The 25,200-nt window shown below is 30.2% G+C and overlaps 4 protein-coding genes across 5 annotated transcripts in view; 2 read left to right on the top strand and 2 right to left on the bottom strand.

Annotated features, from left to right (window-relative positions):
- LOC130662895 (MAP kinase-interacting serine/threonine-protein kinase 1-like) overlaps positions 1–10,294 on the bottom strand; it is a 40,710-nt gene extending 30,416 nt beyond the window's left edge. The window contains exon 1 of the mRNA XM_057461851.1: positions 10,074–10,294. Within this exon, the coding sequence (XP_057317834.1) occupies positions 10,074–10,103 (30 nt within the window). The 5' untranslated portion in view covers positions 10,104–10,294. The remainder of the gene's footprint in view (positions 1–10,073) is intronic.
- A 453-nt stretch (positions 10,295–10,747) lies between these two features.
- On the top strand, positions 10,748–13,481 carry LOC130662894 (nitric oxide-associated protein 1). The gene is made up of 5 exons (XM_057461850.1): positions 10,748–12,175; positions 12,244–12,540; positions 12,609–12,924; positions 12,994–13,211; positions 13,277–13,481. The coding sequence occupies exons 1-5, from the start codon at positions 10,888–10,890 to the stop codon at positions 13,456–13,458; spliced, it is 2,301 nt and encodes a 766-aa protein (XP_057317833.1). The 5' UTR covers positions 10,748–10,887; the 3' UTR covers positions 13,459–13,481.
- Positions 12,926–17,794, bottom strand: LOC130662896 (retinol dehydrogenase 12-like). Of its 2 annotated transcripts, XM_057461854.1 has the most exons (7): positions 17,395–17,794; positions 17,029–17,190; positions 15,186–15,293; positions 14,952–15,125; positions 14,644–14,851; positions 13,883–14,087; positions 12,926–13,811 (listed from the first exon to the last, which is right to left on the bottom strand). In XM_057461854.1, the coding sequence occupies exons 2-7, from the start codon at positions 17,156–17,158 to the stop codon at positions 13,617–13,619; spliced, it is 1,020 nt and encodes a 339-aa protein (XP_057317837.1). In that variant the 5' UTR covers positions 17,159–17,190; positions 17,395–17,794; the 3' UTR covers positions 12,926–13,616. The 2 variants fall into 2 exon arrangements, with proteins under 2 accessions (XP_057317837.1, XP_057317836.1); XM_057461853.1 differs by having other exon boundaries at positions 17,029–17,794.
- Positions 17,795–19,374: 1,580 nt separating this feature from the next.
- LOC130662893 (uncharacterized) lies at positions 19,375–25,200 on the top strand. Its single transcript, XM_057461849.1, has 3 exons — positions 19,375–20,287; positions 20,361–24,271; positions 24,356–25,200. Exons 1-3 carry the CDS (start codon positions 19,530–19,532, stop codon positions 24,502–24,504), a joined length of 4,818 nt encoding a protein of 1,605 aa, XP_057317832.1. The 5' UTR covers positions 19,375–19,529; the 3' UTR covers positions 24,505–25,200.

Raw genomic sequence — 25,200 nt, 5'->3', positions numbered from 1 at the left:
ATAAATAATAGATGATAAGAATATGAATATATGATGAGTATAAGAATGACTGGATTTATCAACTCTCTGCACAGACAGTTAAATTGTCAAAGAGTGTATGTCGATAATAGAAGGTCGTTGACATGATATTAAAATAATAATTGTAAAAAGCGACAACGATAATGAATTATTAATATAAATTTATAAACATCATCGTAAGTCTCTTACTATACGTTTTAAATGGTAATTTAATTGTGAATAAATAATAATATTTAAACGTTTCTATAATACATTAGGTCATACGAAAGCTTTTAACTGCAGGGGTATGTTGCACAGTTTAGTATAAATTGATGTAAGACGTAAGAATGAAACCCGAAAAATGCGGTTATAAAAGCAGATACTTTAGCACAGTAACATAATTCAAAGGATGATGAAAAAAAAGTGTACTATGTCGTGGTGAATAAATTATCAGGTTGTGTAAGATTATTAAACTTAGAACAATGTTCTGATTTTTTTTATTTTCTTAATCATTTGACCGCACGATGTGACGTCAGCGGTATCGATTAATATTATTTAATAAGCCGTATACTTTACTTTGTTTGTCAGCGTTTTTAATTCCGTAAGCCTTGACTCGTTTAATTTTTTCAAATGTTTCATCATTTTTCATAAAATTTAAAAATAAACTTTTGTCATTTATTTATTTGATAAATTTTTAATTCAATTGAAATAATAAATTTTATTACATACATCGATTTATATGTGAGTATAAACATATATGTATATAGAATTATAAATATTATTAGAGGTATTGTCAATTGCTGTGAGGTTACGATAAAGGAAATTTAAATTATTTTTTAATTATTTAAATTGTTATGACAATTTTTAAAAGAAAATATTTTAGTGGAAGAAAATTTACTACGACGTAATAACATTGAAGGCCGAATTAAAAAACTTTATCTTTAACTTTATGTACATTTGATAAGACATAAAAACTGTATGTGCAACTGAAAAATAAATTGAGTCTAATAATTATTGAATTATATTAAATAGATAATTATGAGCAGCTATAAAAATTTTATTTCGACACATTTTATTTTTTTAGACGCATTTCAAAAGTATCAATTTGTTAATTAAAAAGATAATTAATAGTTCTTATAAAATTTATATTGTCAAGTAGAACAAAAATTGATCAAGACATTAATTATTTGGGACAAATAATCTGGTGAATATGAACCGCGAAAAAAAATTTTTTTAATTATTTTTGAATTCTATTCGAGAATAAAATTCTACACAATAAAATTTTGTTTTCAATTTATAATATAAAAAATTTCTGAGGGCAAGTAAAAATTTTCTTGGGGGTGAGTAATAATTTTTCGCGCCAAGAAATCCTTTTTTTTCGGTGTACACTGTTAAAAACAATTTGAAAATTACAATACAAAAAGAATTGAATTTTCATAACTAGATATTTGAATTGTATTTTCAATGAAAAAAGCTTTAAATTTAATATACGTAATTTAATAATGAAGCTGGTATTCAAAATTAAGAAAAAAAATATGAATTTTAATAAACGTGCTTAAAATTTATACTTGATTTTTAAATTTTCAAAGCAAGTATTGAAAATTTTAAAACATATATTGAATTTTAAAAATTCTATTTGAAATTTCATTATACTTATTTGAAAATTCAAAAACGTGTATTTTAAATTCTATACGAAATTAGTAATGAAATTTCAAGCACAAATGTATGTGTTTATTGCGTTATATGCAATCTTTGAAAATTCAAACAATTGTTTTTACAGTGTACAGTTCGATAGTTACGTTTAAAATTTTTTTTTATTGAGGGATTTAAAGAAAAAACGTTTAAATTATTTAATAGCAATGGCAATTTATGATGTGTAGGTATAAAATTCGATCAAATTAATGAGCTAAAGAGCAAAGGCCCATTGAATCGATCAAACAAGGAGACAGGACTTTAATAAACGCCATATTCTACTGAAGGGATGCAATTAGTTAGCCCGAGGTCATGCACAAATGCATTTACATTGCTCAGTATTATTCATTGGTTTACACGTTACTGTTATGATGCCAACGGCCAATCATTGGTTATTGTTAAATAATAATAACAATAATTTTGATATTAATATTCTACATGTACAGTGAAAAAATAAGTAAATTAAAATAGCACATTATGTGTGCTGTTGTTCTATTCTATTGCTAATAATTAATCGCGCTCTACGTACGCTGTACTGAAACTTTCAATTATTTGACGTAATGTAAATTCTCTTAAATTAAAATAAAAACCAATAAATTTTTTCCCAGACCTTTTTGGTCATCAGTAATTTATCGTAATCAGAGAAAAAACTTTCCATTAAAGTATAATTAAATTTTTAAAGTCAATAAAATATTTTTAAATGTTTCTTCAACAGATATCATGGCATTGTTTTGTCTTATCACTTATAATTACTCTAATTTACGTCCCTGTATTTAAACTCTAATTATAAGCTTCAGAGATGACGTATTTTGTTTTTTGTTGACGTTAGAAAAATTTCTAAGAGGCTGATGCAATGATATTTTAATTTACTTAAGGGACGTTGGAGGTTCAAGGCTGAAATTTCTTTAGGAACATTCGAAAATTTCCGTTCACGTTTCAAGTTTCAATAGAATTTATATTATGGGTACGGCTGATATGAAGGGCTTCGTAAAATTAGTCACGCAGTGTTGTGATGAATTTTCCTAGGAAGTTTACATCATCTATTTTTATTTGTATTTATGTGACATCACGTTAAAAAATTTCATTTAGTTTCGTGTATTTTTGAAAATAAGTTTCCGTTTTTGTATAGAAAAAAAAAAATGACTGTTAATTTTCACCGTTTTTCGGTACTAAATAAAAAGTTGTAGCCATTTTTATGTCAATTAAATTTTACCATATAAATGAAATATTTTTTAAGTGTAACAATTATTTGAATTAATGAAATTACTTGAAAAAAATTTAATAATAACAATAATTTAATTTGAACTAAAATAATCCCTTTACTAAACTTAAAAAAATGGAATTTACTGGCATTAAATTTTTTGTATTAATAAACAGTAGTGGAGATTTGATAATTTTTAAACTGAAATAATAATTTTCCCTTCAAACGACAGAGAATTTTTTAATCACAATTATTTTTAACTTTTTATCTCAACTTTTCCTGGCAAAAAAATGTATTTAAAATAAACACTATCATTAAATATATAGAGCGCTATGATAAAAACTGGTGACGTTTGTTATTGAAGTCGATATTTATAATGAATTAAAAAATTAAAAATAGATTAATAAATAAATTTATTTATATAAATTACTTGAAGATTAAAAATATCCACAGTTGAAGGTTTTCGCGATTTGTTTGTGCATTCCTAGCGACTCGCGATATTCCTCACTTGGCACATGCATTCCCACTTCCTTTCTCCTCAATAATATTAACGATCAAATGCAACAACGCTGTCTATTCACATTCTGATAGCATTATGCCAACACATTTAGATTTTATTTTATGCGTTTCTCTCACAAGTGTTCATTTTTCACGGAAATCACTCTTAGGTATTTTGTTTACCGTGTACTTTATAATTATTATCATAATTATAATTTATTAAAATAAATTTCACACCTATTCGTCTAATTCAAGGCCCGTTATAAATTTATATATATTTATAAAACAATAGCCATTAAATGTTGTTGTTTTTTTTTTTTCTCTGAATAATAATAAAAATAATTCAAATGTCCTCAGTATTTTATTTATTGCTCTGTCTCTCTTAAATATATATATACATACATATTATATGTACAAATAAGCATTTTATTTTCACCTAATGACCATGAGAATTGTAATAATATTTACCCGGAAAATTTATCCGACTTCATATATATTTAGCGTCCTGTAACCACTTATATATATTTATCAATGCAAGTATCAAGGCAATTATTGACGAATCAATGCCACTCTATTTTTTATCTCATTGTTTAATTATCCATTAGCAATTAATTAATATTTTTAATTTAATTGTCATTAATTTTTAGTATTCCCATTAAAAAAAAAAATTACTGTCAGATATAGAGTAAAATCGTGTACTACGTCGAATTTAATATGACAATCATTAGTCTGGATATTTAATTTATAAACTTATTCAATAATGCATTGACCATGAGCAGTTTAATTGAACAGAATCATTATTACGTAGTTGAAACGATTCTTGGCACTCTACCACTACTATACTCCATGACCATACCTAATATAATATAACTTGGCTATACAATAATACCGTCAATGTTACGTTAATCAGCGCAATCAAATAATTATCCTTAAATTATACCCACATTATCTCCATAATTTATTATTTGTAGACAGAAAAAAAATATTTCTTGGCGCGGAAAATATTTTGCATTATAAATTGAAAGCAAAATTTTTTTACTAGAAAAAAATTTTTGACGCAAGAAATTTATGTACCTGAAGATCGGAACGTTTTTCGCGCAATGAAAATGAAACAATTCATGTAATTCGACTACTGAAGGGGTAGTTCCGGAGATTGGGGGTGGCTGAAAATTTTCTGGCATACCAGCATCTATATGCGAAACATTTCAAAAATCTAATCATCCAGTAAATTTTTTACTTTCCAATTTTTTCTTTCTTTGCGCGAAAAACGTTTTGATCTTCAGGAACATATAAATTTTTTGTTTTCAACTCAAAGTGCAAAATTTTTTTGGGGTAAGTAAAATTTTCTTGCGCTAAAAAATCCTTTTTTTGTGGAGAATAAAATAATGAAGTGATAATAATGTTTTATATATATTTGTTTATTAAATTAATAATAAACGCAATCTATTATTAAAATATATGGTATCAATTGTCAATAAGATTGTTCGGATTGTATTGCGCAATAAAAATAGCCAACAAGACCGTGTATCAGATACACGAGCTGTTTACCATCCTATCTTTAGAGTATCAGCAAAAAATGATAGTAGTGAGAAGACATTATGGTAATAAACGAATAGAAGATCTATTAATCATCGTCGTGTGTTTATGCATCGAAATAACAAATAAATAATGACGTGTTTAGCATGAAGTAAGACTTGAGATAACGGCTATCTTTATAAATGTATAATTCATTATCTCATAATATTATTGAGGTAATAATAAATCCAAAAAAATAAAAAATAAACATTCGTCACGTGGGTTATCTTTTTGGGTGTGGCGTAGTTACTCGCAATATATTTTTATTTTTAAATTATATAATACGTCTTTATACAGGCCATTATATTTTGAAATTCTGTATTAATTTGACGTATTAGACTACAGTTTTTTCTACTAACGAGTTACTTATAATCGGAGTTTTAATTTATTTTCTTATCTTATAAAATACAACAGCTCGAAAATATTTGTTTACCATTTTTTATCTAATAAAATTTATATCTGATAATTAAAAGAACTACTGGATCGTATCATTAAAAAATTTAATAGAATTGTTTCTTACATAAACTAGGAATCTAAGTTTTTTTTTGCTTTTTTTAAGATAACAAACAAACGATCTATTGGGCTACAAATTAAACGTTTCAACAGGGGTTATCAAATATTTTTGGCTGAGTTTTTTTCGCAAACAAAATCTCTAGATACAAAATACAGACTGTAGATCGATGCACTACTGTCTAATCTAACGAAATGCGCTTCAATTATTTGATAATATTCGTTTGTTTAAGAGGATATGCCATCTATTCTCTTTCTCACACACATGTGAACAAACGAAACGGTCCTTGTTGCACCTACATTAGCAATTGGAAATTTCAAATGACCCGTTCTCAGATATAAACTGAAATTTCCGGACGAGAAACATTTCATTCGATAAATAAAAAGTTTATGCATCGAAATATTTTGTTCAATGATTTGGGTCTTTATCTATGGAAATAGTTCATTTGAAAACTACCTAGTACACTCTCTTAAGAGAAAAACTCGGCCAAAGTTTCCATTTACTGCACAAGTGCAACAAAGATAGTAGCGTTGGTGGACTTGAGTGTAACAGAGAAATAAGTCCGAACCCCTGTTAAAAAAATAAATTTTTTGTAAAATTCTCCATCCAGTTTTTAAAAGTAATCAATATTAATATTTATTCCAAACAAACAAGTTTCAAACTACAGTAATTATCGCAAGGTAAAAAAAAATACTTAAAAAAGCGGTCATAATTTTTTTAAAGTTTAAATATTTAATTATGATGATGAAAAAATTGCAGTCTTTGATAAAAAAACATGAAAATGATGATTTTTCCTCATGACTAAATGTAAGCCGTTAAAAAAAAATAAATTTATTAACTTAGAATATAAAAAAACTAAATGACAAACATACTGTCCACGTAAACAGACAGGCTTTATCGCTTAAAACATTTAACGCCAGTCACAATGGCCTTGTTACTAATAGCATACCAGCTTTATAAGAATTAACAAGATAAAAAAACTAAAATAAAAACACCCGTCGGTGGCTGATGATTCTATGTATATAGTGCGACAATAAAATTCTTAGTTAAAAGATAATTAATTGCTACACCGTCATATATAATATATACTGTACTGGTTTAATGTTATGTTAATTTTGGTTACACACTTGGCATATTAGTCACTGAGTCATTAAACGCGATTTTAAAACACGTTTGTTGACACAGTCAAATTTTAATAACATTTTTAATATATATTTCCACGATATAAATTATTTAAAATTTTTTTCACGTACTCCCAATTAATACACCGTTTGTTTTTTACATTAAAAAAATGTATTTTTTTCCCAAAAATCTAAAGCGAATGACGAAATAGAATTGAATGAAAACTGTCACTCAAAATGAAGATAAATTATCTAGATTAATTTGTTCCCTACACGTTTGATTAGTGAATAAAGACAGCAAGTGAGTTCATCGTTCGCTTGTCCTTGAGTGCATGAGATTGCGTTTAAATATTTCCCCTTTCGTTTCAACCCGCGATTACTTCTTGTCAACAAATGATGTAAATTATGTCACGTAAGACATATGTACTATCATACCGCCACCGTATTTCAAACAATAACCGCCGAAATTTCAAAAATATACAATGTATATATTTTTTAAATATCATTTGAATGCCTACGTGATCTTAAGCACATACACTGCATATAATATACTCGTTATAAACGTTTATATACGTAGTTTATCTTTTGTAAGTTAATTCTGTCTATTTCCTCTGCGTAAATCCTCTGGGATAATGGGCGCAGTGCCATGTTTACTCTTTCATTTTTATATTATATATAAATCTATTATATATTTATTAATAAACAAAAAAAATTTATACTCTTTCTATTGATTTATAATCGTATATATTTATATTATTATACTTTTTATAATTTAATTGTCATTTTAATGTTAAATAATAAGAAAACATTAAGATTATTTATAAAATATGAGTTAATTATTTTTTATACTGATATAAATATACAAATATGACATTCATGCTTATTTCAGTAACATAAATTCGATAAAAATTTATCATATATATGTATTTGTTTGTTATAAGATTTGAGATTTATAAATTATTTTTTATTGATGATGGAAATTAAAAAAAAAAACATAAATTTTTATTGAGTGGAAAAATACAGTCATGTATTCAGTGGCTATTATTGGTTTATACATATATGTGATATAAGAGAAACTAAAAGTTATTTAGTGGGAGACCGTGACCTGGATTTGCAAGCTGTCTTCACGCGAAATTATCTTTGACCGATTGTAATTTAACTTAATTTAAAGCTGAATACGTTTTTAATCCTTAGCTTAGATGTTGTAGACATTAATAAAAATAAATAAATATGTATAATGTATGTAATGTATGTAACTAGATAGCTAATAAGTATTCTTCGTTTGTACACATGATACTCAATGTTTTTGAGCGACTACCGACCGCAGATTATTTTTTGTTTTCAAACACGGACGCGGTAGGGAATTAATGAGCATTAAATTATATTTGTATTTTATCGGTGATGTGCTTCTACATGCTATCAATACTAATTTAGAAAAGCGTAAGTGTAAGTGACGATATGGATACATGGAAATAAAGTTATAAAATCTACAGAAATTATAAATAATTTGATCAATTAATTCATTCATTCGTTCCATCCCTTAGAAAACTTTTGAAAAAGTTTAAAACCAAAAGCTATCACGTTACTCGTAATTTTTTCAGTCCCTTGAAATTGAAAGTTCAAAAGGTCTAAATAAAAAAATGTATGAATATGAAGAGTCGCAGCAGATCCAAAATTACAATTAAGTGCACGTACTTTATATTACACTGACTAGAAAATTTTTTTAAGTTTAAAACCGAAATTGTTCGCGGTCAGTTAAAATTTTTCAAAATTGAAATTCAAAAGGTCAAAATTTAAAAAAAGTACAACAATGAGGAGCTGCAGCAGATCCAAAACTACAATTAAGTGTACGTACTTTATATTACACTGTCTAGAAAATTTTTTTTAAGTTTAAAACCCGAAATTGCTTCAAATCGATGACAATTTTTAAATTGCCTAAAATTGAAATTTCAAAGGTCAAAATAAAAAAAAAGTACGACAATGAGGAGCTGCAGCAGATCCAAAACTACAATTAAGTGCACGTACTTTATATTACACTGACTAGAAAATTTTTTTCAAGTTTAAAACCCGAGTTGCTCCAAATCAGTCACGACTTTTTAAATCTCTTAAAATTGAAAGTTTAAAAGGTCAAAATGAACGAAAGTAGACATATGAGGAAACACATCAGGTCCAAAACTATACCGAAATAAAACCTGTTATCTATAAACAGCTAAGCACCCTCACGATTTAAATTTTCGTCTCAAACACTCAAGATACTTAAAAAAATATTACCTCACTTATTTCCAGAGTTCAAAATGAGTTTGACACTAAGTCATACTAATTTTTAAATTAATTTATCAACGCATTATTAATATTTGTTCTTCACTTTGACAAGCTAATATTTGCAGTCAGCAGATGTAAGAAAAATAACCGCGTAAATTTATGAAACGTTTAAAAACTGTTAATAGTCAATAACGGAGTTTAAAAATTGAAACATATAAAAGTGAAGTGAATTTGTTATTTATAAAATTCACACATATAAAGTAAATTTATAATAATATTATAATTAACAGAATAACAAATTATTGTTATGTCTGGTTTCTAAAAAAAAGATATCTGATTATTGAGTAAATAAAAATATATCGACAGATAAGATTTACTTTTTTTAAATTATTTCTCATTATATTTAATGTTAGAAAACATGTTTCGCTAGAAACAAAATAACCTTGAATATATTAAAAAGTTTAATTAATTACTCCAAGATTTCCTCTTTTATTTGAATATTTATTTTGTTACCTCCATAACTTTAAAACGGTATATACGCTTATACACGCATATATATATATATATATATATATATACATATATATCTGCAAATGATTATCGCGTGACTCACTAGTGCGCAGTATTTTTTAAGACTATCTTTGACCGAAAAAGCTTCATTTATTTTTAATATATTATATAATAATTTTAAAATTCCCTCTTTTTTTTTTTTTAAATTTAAACTATTAATTATCAATTATCAACTATTACCCAGCACTAATGTTTCAATAAAATAATTAAATAATTAATGACAAAAAATTTTATTAATTAACGACAATAATTAATTTAAATTAATGACCCATAAAATATTTGGAATTTTAATTCCCAAATTTTTAAAAAATTTCGAAACTTAATTTAAAAAAAAAAAAAAAATTACCAAATACTTTAACCTGTGGATATAGTAATTGACATTGACATGATAGGAAGTAAACATTGATAGGGTATCATGTACATGATCAATGTTGACATTTAGCAAATCAAAATAAACAACAATAATGGTTATGATATGATACAAAAAATATGGCGTCGCCGCGTCTATTAAATTAATGACATAAAATCGGCGTTTAAAATAAATCCGATAAATTAAAAACTGTAAGCAATCATTTAGATGATTATTTACTACTTTATTTTAAATTATAATGAATTATATCAGTAAATAAAAGAGTAAAAAGCTCACCGTTCTTGAACCGGCCATATCGCAGCCCATCAGCACACATTGCAGTGACTATCCCATTTGATGATTTAACTTGCCAGTGACGCGTCCGTTTTAAATTATTTTTACAATCTATGAATATCGATAAATATCTGCGCATTTACGATATACAATATTACTATTTATTTACAATTATTATTTACTATTTTTAAAAACCGGTAAACCCATTATTTACACGTTTTCCTATTTTTGATAACTCGACTTTGCGCATTCAAACTCATGTTTAATATATTCAACTTTTTTTAAAAACTCTTGTATTTTTTTGCAATATCTTATTATTTATACATTTATTTATATATATTTTATTATTTATCACTTTTTAAATATTTAATTTATTAGTTTTAATTAATTATTGCGGTAATTAAATATCATTTTGACGCGCGGAGTCGATTATTTAATTTTATGATCCTGAAGTTGGCAGACAAGTTTTGAATTTTTTTTCAACTTAATTTAAAAAAAAAAAAAAAAACTAAAAATATGCACATGTAGAAAATTTAAAAATCTATTGCAATTTGTTTGAATGTTTTTTTTTAATAATTTATCGTTTTTAAAAAAATCAAGAAATTATTAAACGTCGGCTAACTTCAGATCATTTAATTTTTTAGTGGCGTCGATAAAAACGATTATCGAGTTATCGACTTTATTTTTGAAATATATGAGAATATAAGAATAACAAAAGCAATGTGATTTATAATCGGCAATCTATAGTTTTAAATATACGATTTTAAATAATTGAAGGCGGGTAATTTTAAAAATTCAAATTATTAAAATAACAATAATGTATTTTGGAAAGTCATTTGGCGGAATCACGAGACTTGTAAGTAATTGTCCGTGCAATAAAATGAGTACATTTAAAAAATTGAGGTTATGTATGATAAACATGACAATTCGTCGTCATATAAATGCAAAAGTTATGGAAAACTTGACTCTGGATGAGGAGGGAAAAGTAAAGGTCAAGATAGACCCGAAAGTTGAAGAGTTGAAGGACAAATTAATTTACTGCGACTATATTGAGAGACGTAAGTTGAAGTTTGGCTATGGGAGGAATAAAGAGATTGAGGGTAAATTTAAAAGAAGTATTGAGAATCATAAATTTGATGAACTTGTAAACAAACCAGTTTATAGTATTGCTCTGAAGTATCTACGGGATGACATGACAAGTGATTCCGAAGAAAAGAAACCCGAAGAAAATTCTGGAGAAGACACCAACAAGACGTGGAAGCCTATTTACATGCCTTACAAACCTACTGATGAATTTAAGCCGGTAGATATTGAGAAGGCGGAGGAGGAGAAACCGATGCCTGTTTTAAATGAACAGTTTAAAAAATTGTACGAGTCATATTTGGAGGTAAAGGAAACTGACAGTACCACCAGACAAGTAAAACGGATGGAAAATAAAATATTTTCAACGGATATTCATAGGCCTGTTGATGATTTGTCTGATATCCCGCCTGACTGGATGACAGACTACGAGCAATTCAATGAATTCACCGAAGAAGAGTCATGGAAATCGAATTACGGTAAACCAAATCCTGATGCTCCTGTCAGTTCGATTCCCTGTGGCGGCTGCGGCGCTTTGCTGCACTGTCAGGACTCAGCTATACCGGGTTATCTTCCTTCAGAATTATTCGTTGGGTTGAAAGACGAAGACTTAAAAAGTACTGTCTGTCAGCGGTGTCATTTTATGAAATACTACAACGCGACTCTAGAAGTTAAAGTTTCTGCAGAAGATTATCCGAAAATTCTTCGCAACATCAAGTTGGATGACAAAAAAGCTGCTGTCGTATTAATGATTGACCTCATGGATTTCCCGTGCAGTATTTGGCCCGATTTGAAGTCTGTACTCGGTAAACATACGCCGATATTTGCCGTTGGCAATAAAGTAGACTTGTTGCCTCAAGACAGTCCCCAATTTTTGCAAAACGTCGAAACCTCTTTGGTAGCCGCTCTTTCAAAAACTGGATTGAATCCTAAAAATATAAGACATGTGGCTTTGATCTCTGCCAAAACGGGCTACGGAATCGAGAGATTGATCACTAAATTACAGAGCTTGTGGGCATACAAAGGTTATTATTATTATTTATAATTAAATACTTAATTATCTGTAAGTAACAGAATTATTTATTCATTTTAGGCGACGTCTATTTAATTGGCTGTACCAACGTCGGTAAGTCGACGTTATTCAACGCATTTCTTCAGTCCGATTACTGTAAAGTCCAAGCAGTCGATTTAATTCAACGGGCCACCGTTTCTCCATGGCCTGGAACGACATTGAATTTATTGAAATTTCCAATTCTCAATCCAGTTAAATGGAGACTTTACGAGCGGATGAAGCGACGAAAAATTCAGCAGATGGAGGACCATGTTGAGTCTCACCATAGAAAACAAGAAGTTACTGCACTCAGAGACATAACATACGCGACTCTGCAAGGTATCATTTGTTGCTACGATCACATTAGAAAATTTATTGACACAAATTAGTAACTTGATTTTTTTTAGAACGCATTGGAAGAACTTTTACCAGATTAACGACTACAGTGGGCAGTGCGATGACTAAATTTGAAGCAGCCAAAGCATCTGGAAAGTTTGGTATAAACGAAAACGACGAGTTTTACAAACACGGGCGTTGGTGCTACGATACTCCAGGTGTAGTTCATCCGGATCAAGTGATAAATCTACTGACTACTGACGAATTATTGTTGACGTTACCACGACAAATTATATCCCCACGTAGTTTTATTTTTAAACCTGGGCAAACATTGTTTCTAGCCGGACTAGGAAGACTTGATCTAGTAACTGGACCTGCATTCATCAGGTATTTTTATTTATAATTTATTTATTATTTATTATATTTTACAAATTAATATATTTATTTTATATATAGAGTTACTGTATTTGCAAGTAAAGAATTGCCTATTACTATTTGTCGTACTGCTGACGCTATTGAAGTTTATGGTAAATTACTTGAAACAGAAGCTTTAGTTGTGCCGACCAATGATCCGGAGAGATTAAAAATATGGCCGCAGTTTAAATCAAAAGACTTTACTATCGCGGGAAAAAGTGAAGACGAATCTGCAGCTGATATTCTTTTGTCGAGTGCAGGTAAATTATTTTTAAAAAAGTGCTGTCTTTATTTGCTTGATAATAAATAATTTATAATACCGTAGGGTGGATTTCAATTACTCCCAATGAAGGTGAAGAAGTTACAATGAAAGCTTGGACACCAGAAGGACGAGGAATTCATCTCCGTACTCCAGCATTGCTCGCTAACTCTATAAAACTCCGCGGTCCGCGTATTAAATCAAGCGCGGCTTATAGATGCGGCCGTCAAGTTTACATCAAGGTATAAAAATATGTTAATAAAGAAAAAAATTTTGTACATATATGAAGTAAAATTAATTTTTATAAATAATTAATAAAAGATGTATTTATTAAAACATAAATAGTTTTATCGGACGGATTTTAAATATGACGTTAGTTAATTAATTATTATTTGAACTCTAGTAATCAGCAGTACTGTAAAAAACTTGACAGCTTTGTTTGTTCAAGACTCAGTAAAAATAGTCTTTCTTGTATAGATTTATCGTACGCAAGTGGGTTTACAGTAGCCTTTAAACAATTGCTGTAATAAAGCCCGTCAGTGTCTTGGATTTTTTCGCTTACTGCTGCGTAAACAGTTGTCATGGCACCTTGTTCTGGAGACTAAACAAACAAACACTTTTATTAATATTTAAATACTCATATTAATAAATTAATAGTATATAGTCTCTTACTTTGAATAAAAACTTCATGACCCAGCTGACATGGTGAATAAAACTGTGTTCAAATAAGTCTGTATTGACAATTCCTGGATGTACGGCGTAAGCTTTCACTCTGAGATCATTTTTTTCTGATAGGTGTCTTAATGTTTCTGTAAATACAACTTGAGCAAGTTTGCTTTGGCCATACGCGGCGTATGATAAAAATGGTTTTCTTTTACTGTGAAAATTTTTAAAAATAATTAAGTAAAACTGTAATCATTACAAGTCAAGCATTTGTTTTTAATTTTAAGCCCATTCTCAGACAGTACCTGCCACTTTTTTAAAATTTTCAAAGATTTTCAAGTGTCAAGTGTATAAAAAATTTTATCAATTAATTAATTTGAAAAAAATTGAAGCATTGATTGAAAAAAGAACGGAGTTGCAATTTTGCTGAGAAATAGAATTTTTAAAAAATTACTTACAGTTGATGTCAATTGGGAGTTAAGCGAAATTTGGAAAATAAATTTCAGTAAAATCTTTGTCAATTTTTCGATTAGAATTTTCAAATTTTTTAAACTCAAATTCATTCAAAAAATTTCGTTTAGCTCCTGATTGATCTGTAATTTTTTTACTACTTTACTACGTTGTCTTTTTCAATTAATGCCTTAATTTTTTTTTAATTAATTGATTAAATTTGAATATACTTATGACAGTTTAGTAATTGAAAATTTTTTAAAAGTGGGGGTGGGCATGTCTGAGAATGTCCTTAATTACTCTGTTTTTCTTTTACTTACGTGTAATTAATATCATCAAAATTAATTACACCCAATTGATGAGCACACGAGGACACATTTATTACTCTAGCAAAATTTTGTGTGGTGCCTGCATTGTGGAGTAACGGCATAAGTAAAGCCGTCAACAGAAAGTGGGACAAATAATTAATACCCCACTGCTGCTCAAATCCATCTTTAGTTTCTTCATAAGGTGTAGCCATAACTCCAGCTTTTAAAATCCATTAATATTAATTAAGTATCACTAATTATCATATTGATTAGTTTTGATAAAAAAAATCATAATAATTTTTACTATCATAAATTCATACCATTGTTAATAAGCACGTGAATTTTCGTGTAGTCTTTTTTTAATTCACTAGAAAATTTTTTTACAGACTCAAAACTTGAGTTATCGAGTACGTAAACTTTAGTTTTGCCATCGGTAACTCCAGATGCGCGAATTTTATCAATAGCTTTCTCTCCAGATTCTCTTTTTCTGCAGGCTAAAAAAAAATTTATTAAATTTATATTTTATAAAATATGGATTTAATATAAATGTTTACCGATGATAACTTCCATGTCACATTTAAGCAACATTTTGACAACTTCAAACCCGATTCCACGTGACCCGCCAGTAACAACAGCAACACAACCGCTCTTACGTGGTAACTCTGAAAAATTTTAAGTAAAATAAATATTTTATATTCTAATTTACAATTCAAATTTTACTCTACAGATCTGTTATTTCTAATGGATACTATTTCCGTTGGATACTCTTTTGTAATAGGGATTTATTATTTCAACATCACTGACTTAATCACTCACCGTAGTTTCAAATACGTTAGGAAAAAAAGTTTTGCCGCAACGCAGTGATATTTTTGTATAATAAACTAACTTAATTTTATATAACAACAGGTAGAAATTTTTTTTTTTACTGTACGCCATGACAAAAAATTGTAATTTAAAATAAATACTTTTAATTTCTTATATTATTCAGGACAAACGTGTAATTAAATTACATGTAGAGGAAATTTTTTTATACCATCCGGGAAAAATAATTAAAATCTACGGAGATTTGAATCTGACATTTCACATATAAGTTAAAGTTTTATAAAAAGTTTGAAATGTTAAATTTAAAAAAAATCTCCCGGGCCTTTAATAAAAAATTTGAGATCTAAGATCTCGAGGAATATAAAATTTAAAAAAATTAGATCTTAATTATTTTTTCCTCCGTGGTAATAAATTTAAATATCGCGATTTGTTGACGTGTAGAATAAACCTTGTCGGCGTAAACAAGTCACTCAATAAATCATAAATTTTTAATTTTTAAAAAATAGTAAATACTATCAAGGTGCAGATACTATAAGATATTTGAATTATTAAATAGTCTATTAATATTTAATACTTTTCAAAAAAAATTTTAATATCTTATCTACTAGAGCGAAGTTTTAAAAATTCTAAAGTGATTACAGAAAAGTAATATATTAAATTCTAATCTCAAGTAATACAGCAAATTATTATTTCAAGAGACCTTGAAATATTTGAAAATAACACTTAATATTTCATAACTTTTAGTCGGCAACGTTTTATCAAAATAAAAAAAGTTATCTGAATTACTTATCAGTATCTAGCGAAAGGAATTTCTTTGTTTGATAATAATCCTTGTTTACTGTAAAGTAATAAACCATTACTGCAAAATTAAATTCGTATATTTCTTTACTGATTTTTAATGAAAATTTCATTCAAAATTTATCATGATACTGAAGTCAGCCGACGTCTAATAATTTTTTGATTGTTTTTTTAAAAATAAATTATAGAAAAAAAAATTGCACTTATAGTTTTTTAAATTTCCTACATGTGCATTTTTTTTTTTTTTTTTTTTTGTAATCGATTCGTTGAAAACAAAAATCCAAAATTTGCTGATTGTTAACTTCAGGATCATAATTTATTAGTTTCTTTACGTATGATAATTTATTTATTACTTTCTAATAAAAAGTAATTGATTTTTGCTTCCAACAATTAGGGGACTCGCGTACAATTTTACCCAATTTAAGTTTATTTTAAAAAATCTTAAATATTTTGGTGGGTCGAATCCTAAAAATTAATGACCAGGTAACTTATAAATTTATTGTAAATTACCAGTACTTTTTTTTAAAAAAATATCCCCTGGTGTAAATTTTTCGGAATTTTCTCTGAAAAACTCAGTTCTAAAGTTCTAAAGACTAATTCAAAGTTCAAAAGACTTTTTCAAAAGTATTCAGAGAAAAGTCAGAAAAATTTCCACCAGAGTTACAAAGAAAGTCTAAAAAAATTACTTTCTTTCACTTAAATAATTAAAAATATTTTTATTAGACTAAAATTGTTAATATTCCATTAAATTTAAAATATTAAAAATGATTTTCTCACCAGTTTTATTGTATTTAGCCTGTAGGAAATCAATGAAATTTTCTTTTATTCCCAAGATACTGTACTGGATCTGATGATAAATTTTAGTGGCAACTGTGGTCCAGTTGCTTCGTGATTTTGAGTAAGCCATAGTAAGACTAGCTATCAATGCAACTGTTGAACCTAATACAATCAACATTTTTTTATACTTAATAAATATCTCCCTTGTTGGCTTTATTTCGACACCAGTCATTCGTAGATCGTGATAATTAAACCCACAGGTGTAAATTATTAAATTAACATCAACAATTACAGTAAACAGATAAATAAAAATTACAAGACAACTACAGAACAAGTACAACGAGGATGTAAGACTACAAACAATACTTGTAAGATTTTATTAAATTATCTCTATTGATTTAACAGATCAATATTGTCTTCTTAAAATAAATTTGTACTTGTGTTATTTAAATCTAATACTGTTCCTCTATTAATTTATAAATTGTACTCTAGCTTTCATAATTATTGACGATTTATTTAACTCATCGTGTAACTCATTAGAGTTAAGTCTAGTTGCAACTGACAGCGCTTGTTAGCATTTACTCAGCACGCATGCAAATGTGGGCCACGTGGATCCGGAGAGGGGATGGAGACACATCGGAACCGTCGTGGATTAAACAAACAAGATAATTCTTTGTATTATGTATCACTTTTCCATGCTGTAGATGTATTTCAAGGTGTTGAAAGTATTTTTCAGTAGTGTACTTGGAGATAATCAGCACCCGTACCATAAATATCTTTTACTGCCGCAGAATTTCATCTAAAAAGACACAGCAAGAGCACAAATATATTCTTGGGATTCAAGATCCAAATTAGGGCCAGTTTTTCAAACTGGGTTTGAAAATCTTTTTAATGCTGGTTTAAATTATTAGTGCTGGTATATCTATATATTATTAATCTTAAACCAAAAAGAAAATTTTGAGTTCAAGATTTTCTATTAAGGCAAGAGACCCAGTACCCGATCACTCATGTATTTGTATATCTATATTTACTAAATATAAATATACTAATAGATGAAATGATCAGGTACTAGTTCCCTGATTGGTACCAGGTCTTTTAACTTATAGATTTTCTATGGATTTTCTTAGACGGTGACAAGACCTGATTTTCTATCGATTTTCTTAGATGAGTGTGAATGTAGCAGATATGAGACAAACTTTAAATTACAAATAAATGAATTAAACAATTAAAAATATAAAGATAAAAAAAAATGCATGACAATAAAGTTAGCAGACATTTAACAACATTTTGGTTTTTTTTTACAAAAAAATAAATATTAAAAAAATTATTTTGAAAAATTGTACATATTTTATTATTTATCTATTTAAAAAAATTTATTTAAATTTCAAATGTCTGCTGACTTTACTGTCATAAAAAATGCACATACTGATTCCTAAATTCTGTAAATGCGCATTTTTTTAATTTTATTTGGTATCCATTTAATTCATGAGTGTGAATGTAGCAGACAATTGTCAATCTTTTAAATTTTATAATAAATGAATAAAATGTAAGCAGAGTAAAAAGTAAAAAATGCGTATACAGATAAATGCGAAATTCGTTCGCGTATTTTTTTAAATTTCATTATTTCAATTCATCTATTTATTTTATTCAAATTTATAAATTGTCTCATGTCTGCTGCATTCACACTCATTTTAATTACCATCCTGAAGTGAGCAGACAATTAAAAATTTTTGGTTTTTTTTTTAGGACAATTAAATTTGAAGAAAAAAAGAACTAAAAATATGCACATGTAGAAAATTTTAAAAACTATACATGCAATTTTTCAAATACTTTTTTTTTATAATCTGTCATTTTTAAAAAAATTAAAAAATTATCAGACGGCGACGAACTTCAGTGTCATTTAATTCACTTAATTCAAAATTAAAAAAATTGACAATTGTCAGTTACATTTACGCTCATTTTTCTTAGACAGTGACAAGTTTCTTATATTCTATGGCTTTTCTATAGACTTTCTATATAAATTCTTGAATTCAAGATTTTCTTTTTAATTTAAAATTCGCGGTCATAAAGTAAGAAAGTAAATCTGCGTCATCTGGATCTGTATTCTGTATCATAGACATCCACTCAATTAAATAAATTCTTTACTGTCCTCCCTACAAGAGTTTCAGACGAATTTTTAACTATTTTTAAATTTCGCGCCAAATTAGCAGTACCGTTACGCAGCGCGCATGTCAAACTGCGCCCTCAGCGCAGTCTACTTTCAAATTTACAAATTAGAAAATAGCGCCTTGAACTTAAAAAAACGCGCGCGCATCAGTAATTTTAAATCGTTGGCAGCAGTGGACAGCGTGACAAGATGTTGGTAACGAGGTTTTTTTTTAATTCACCTCCGTGTTCATACATGATAAAAATACGTGTGCTGGTACATGAGAAAAATTGATGGTTAAGTGAGTGTGCTCTTTTTTAACAAAAAAATGGAGAGGTTATTTTTTTGAAATAATATGTGGGAATTAAATAATCAGGACATTGTAATAATATTAAGTGTGTTAAGTGGGTGTTTAGTATTTTATAATTTATGGGGATATTTTATTGCTATAGTTATACTACTAATTGCCATAATATATGCTTGTATATACGTAGTGATTAACGACAATTACAACACGCTGCTCGCGAGAATAAACGACAGTATTATAAAAGCCGGCAACAACATTCCCGATTTATTGTCACAATTTTATCACCAGCTATTGACATATTTTTGGGAATTCAGTGATTTTTTTAAAAATTTATATAAAAAACACGTTGGTAAAATGGAACGTCGTGGAAGAAATTCGTATCAACTCAGTTCTGAGTCATCAGTCAGCATGTCGCATAATCCGCAACTGGGACTCATCAACAACCTAAGTCCCATTTCCAGAACCACCCGTCGTTCAATAGTGTCAGGTTCCGAAAACTCGGCCGCTAAAAATTTTTCCCCATCTTCATCATTCGGCGGCAAGCAGTGGGAAAATTCAAACTACAATTTAAACGGTGACATTAACGGTTCCATGCTTAATTTATGGAAAAAGTCACAGAATAAATATGATAATAATACACATGACGATTCTCCATCAGCCAGAAGAGAGGAAATATTATTTAGATCTCACAGTACCCCTTGGAATGCTGGTTTGAGTCCAAAAATTAATTCAAACTCTGGAATAAAAACAGTCCAAACTGTTGCTGGACCATTATTATCATCATCTAGATATAATATTGATTCAAAGTAAGTTATTTTTTTTTTATATCAATAATTGCCCTTTAAATAATTCAATTATTAATTTATTTATTTATTCCAGGGTCTATAGCAATTCATCATCACCAGGATTAGGATCAAAATTAACAAAGTATGCGAGTGATGCTGATACTAAATTACTCTACCAATCGCAGTATACAGCAGGACAATTTCCAAAAGTTAATTTGTATTGTTCACCAACACCAACAATAAATGCCAAGACAGTGAAAGCTAGATCACCAGTCACCGTTAGAATCGCACCGCCAGAGACAATTAAATATTCCCCTCCAGAGAAAGAAAAAATATTTGCTGGTATCTATCGTTCAGATAAAAAATCCCCCAGTGTCGTCCAAGTGCTGAAAGAGATTTCTCTAAAAAGACACGCGTCAATGGACGATGTCTCTGTGGAATTGGTGAAAAAACAGCGAACTGACGACAGCCAGAGCGAGGAGTACGAGAGTTTTGATGAAGTCACACAGAAACGTACACGGGAAGATTTGTCAAGGTCAGATGAAGACATTTCTATTGAAAACACGTCACTGAGGCCAGTCAAGAGGACGAAGATTCCATCCTGCTACGATATTTTGAATTCACTGAGTTCGAGTACTAATGTCGTTACCAGTTCAGGAGTTAAAAGGAAAGCTGACTTGTCTCGCAGCGGTACTCCGGAAGTTGGTAAACATTTCAAGTCCTTTGATAGCAATCGCAGAAGCAATTCGTTGTCACCCCGAGTTGCTGCTGAGCAATCGACTTCGAAGACATCTTTGAATAGATCTAATTTAAATAGTGAAGTTTTGAATGCCATGGATGGCATCAATTACAAAAAACATGGCAGCGTTTCACCGAAACAAATTTATCAGCAAAGTAGTCCCATTAGTAGTAATAGTACTAGTAATAATAATAATAGTAATACTAATATTAGTAGCGGTAATAAAATTAATAGTAATAGAAATATGAAATTGGTAACAGAAAATGCGCAGACAAAATTGAAAGACAAATTATTTATGAGAGCAGAGCCGCAGAATATTGATAAAATAAAAACACTTATTGAAGAGCATGACGTTACGGGTAAATTTAGCGGCGACGATGCTGATGAAATAAAACAATCAGATATTACAACTATGAGACAGACTAGTATGAAAGCTAGATTGAAGAGCATGTTCGATGCAATATCAGGAAAGGTTTCTGGTGAAATAGATCCAAGTGTTGTCATTCAAGCGGACACGGTCAATGAACGTCCTGCTGCGGTGGCCAGCACTGAGCCAACTTCGGCAGTGCTTGCGTCGCTGAACTCGTCAACTTCAACGACGACTGTCAACACCTCGCCGATAGCTACTTCTGCGATAAAGCCTATCATTGGTAAAATCAAAGACAGTACCACTCCGGTAAAACATGTTACGTTTAATTTATCCGCGGGTGGAACCTCGACGACCAACAGTACGTCGTTGAATGTCAGTGCGTCGGCAGCTCCAAGTCTACTAGATAAGTCTGATGTTGATAAGTCATTTGTCGCGACTAGTAAACCATTTGCCCAACAAAATACTCCTGTTGTGACTTCTAGTTTTAGTTTCACGCCTGCTGCGACAGTGACAGCGACTCCAGTCACTTCTAATCCAGCTACGGTGCCATCAGCAGCACCTAGTTTCTCCCAGCTAACTCAAACACCAGCTTCTACTGCTGCTATCCAACCAGCAGCTCAGAAGACCGAGTCAATAATATCCAGTAGCTTCAATTTATCAACACAAGCAACCAGTAGTTCAACTTCTGCTGGGTTTTCATTTGGTAAAACTGGTACAGAAACTGCAACTTCAACGCCAAACTTACTAGTATCACCAAAGTCATTGACTACTGCACCAAGTCAATTGAAATTGTCATCAGCTGCTACGACGTCATCAAATACATTTTCGAGTAATCAAACACCAGCTGCTAAACCAACGTTTTCATTTGGAACAAATTCATCTACTGGAAATACTGGATTTTCATTTGGCAATACGTCATCACCTGCATCTTCAGCTCAGCAAAAAACTCCTCAAGACAATTCAGCACCAGCTTTTAATACTAAACCAACAGTCAGTACAACTTCAACTCCATCATTATTTTCATTTACTCCTAATACAGTCAGTACCAGTGCTGCTACGACTGCTGCATCAACTGCAGCTGATAAACCTTCAGCTACACCTGGATCCACCTCCGGATTTAGTTTTGGTGCAACGAATGCGAAACCATCATTCTCATTTGGCAACACAAGTGCGCCTCAAGTAACTGCATCAACGCCCTTGACATTTGGAAGCACAAGTCAATCTACAGCAGTATTTGGTAGTGCTGCGGCTACAAATACACAAGCGACTCCTTCATTTTCAGCTACTCCAGCTGCAACTACATCTCAGACCGCAGCTACCACGGGCTCACTGCCTTCTATATTTGGATCCAACGCTAATACCCAATCGTCGTTTTCAAGTCCAGCGAGTACTGCCAATACGAAGCCGAGTATTTTGTCATTTGGAGCTCCTAAAACCACGGAAGTTACTAGTTTCGGTAGCAACAACGCTACGACTACAGCTTCCAGTATTTTTAATAATTCAAATCAAACTAGTACTGCGTCATCTTTAATGTTTGGCGGAAATAATAATTCTAATCCTAATAATACTGCTAGTAATAATAATAATAATAATAATAATAATAGTAATAATATATTTGGACAAACTAAATTACCATCATTTGGATCTCAATCAAGTTTAAATTTCGGAACAAATTCAAATTCAACATTTGGTAATAATAGTACAATGACATTTGGATCTCAACAACCGACAACAACTGCCAGTTTTGGAACAACAACATCAACAACAAATAGTACAACAGCACCGACATTTGGTTCGTCAAATATAGCAAGTCCATCATTTGGTAGCAGCGGCGGTACTTCTTCAACATCATCAACAGTATTTCCAAGTTTTGCAAATTCAAATACTTCATTTGGTACGCAAAATAAAAATTCATCAGCAGTATTTGGTAGTACAGCAACAACAACATCATCAGCAGCACCACCGCCATTTGGCGCAACACCAACTACAGCGCCACCTGCATTTGGTGCAACAACAACGGCAACTCAAGCATTTGGGTCATCATCAACAACAACGGCACCACCTGCGTTTGGATCATCATCATCAACTTCTGCATTTGGTGGATCATCATCAATTCCTGCATTCGGTGCATCAACAACAACACCATCATTTGGTACATCAACAACAAAAGCGCCGCCAGCATTTGGAGCAACAACAACAGCACCACCAGCCTTCGGATCAACGACGACACCAGTCTTCGGATCAACAACAGCACCAGCCTTTGGATCAACAGCAGCACCACCAGCTTTTGGAGCAACGACAGCAGCGCCACCAGCATTTGGAGCCACGACAGCAGCACCACCAGCATTCGGTGCAACGACAACAGCACCACCAGCATTTGGATCAACAACAACAGCGACATCATCATTTGGCTCATCAACAACACTTCCATCCTTTGGTGCATCAGCAGCACCACCAGCATTCGGAGCTGCTTCCACATCAGTAAAACCAACATTTGGTACATCAACAGCTCCACCGTCATTCGGCTCATCATCAACATCAGCACCTCCAGCTTTCGGCGCTTCCACCGGTTTTGGTTCGTCTTCATCATCAACACCAGCCTTCGGTTCCTCAACCACTAGTTTCACTGGGTTTGGTTCAAATTCTACCCCTTCTCCATTCACTCCACCGACTCCATCATTCGGTTCCACTTCTGCTAACAACAATAACACCAACAATACCGCCAGCAACAACAACAACTCCAGTACATTCGCTTTCGGGAATACAAACCAACCACCTGCGCAACAAAATCCAGTATTCAGTTTCGGTGGACCCGGACCTGGAACCGGTAGCGGCACCAGCAGTGCAGGAAGTGCATCAACTCCATTCCAATTCGGCAACGCTGGCACGTCAACCGGTAAATTATCTTGACCGATAATAAATTAAATTAATCCTCCATAAAATGTAAATAATTTATAACGAAATTGATAATCCATTGCAGGTGGATTCAATTTTAACAGCGGATCATCTTTAGCCGGGTCATTCAACACCGGGAACAATGCCGCCGGTGGGGGCGGAATGTTCAGCATCGGATCCGGTTCGACTGCACCAAGATCACGGCCCGCTCGATCGCGAAGACAGCAAAGATGATTGAGGATGTAAACTTAATTTATTATTTATCTTTTATTTAAAAAAAAAAAAAGCAAAAAAAAAATCTCACTTCAATCGAACCCAACAAAAATATATAGATATATATTTATCTTACTATTAATATTAATACACACGTGGTGTATTAATTTATAAAACTCTCATTTATCTTAGATATTAACTGAACAATTTAATGAAACAATAATTATATAAATAATCAAACATCTGTTTTAATATACTCATATATTGATATATATTAGTATATTTTATCCGATAACTTGAGTTGATCGCGATTTAATTGTACGCGCATACTAACGTTTGATTACTAATAAATTACTGATGTAATTAAACAACTAAATACGATCGTGATAATTTTTTATTTGTTATTAGTTTTAAAAAAAATATATATATATGATATATATGTTTGTAATAAAGTCCTCAATAAGACTGCTTTTGAAAAGCGATAAATTATTATTTTTGAATATTTAATAATTTTGTATCGTGTATTTAAAAAGTTCCCGCATCAACTTGAGTTATTAATTTAAAAAAAAATAATTATCATAGTGTATAATAATAACGAGTAATTAAAAAAGAAATCATCATTTGAATTGTTATTTTTGTTCAAATTTTTACACGGCTTTTAAGTAAAAGCTCTAGGAAAAATAAATGGAGATTTCTTTTTTTTTTACGGTAGAATTC

This window comes from Microplitis mediator, chromosome 2 (genome assembly GCF_029852145.1).
Source record: "Microplitis mediator isolate UGA2020A chromosome 2, iyMicMedi2.1, whole genome shotgun sequence".
In the NCBI taxonomy this organism is placed as follows: Eukaryota; Metazoa; Arthropoda; class Insecta; order Hymenoptera; family Braconidae; genus Microplitis; species Microplitis mediator.
The sequence above is the reverse complement of the archived record's forward strand: the minus strand, read 5'-3'. Positions and strand labels throughout refer to the sequence as shown.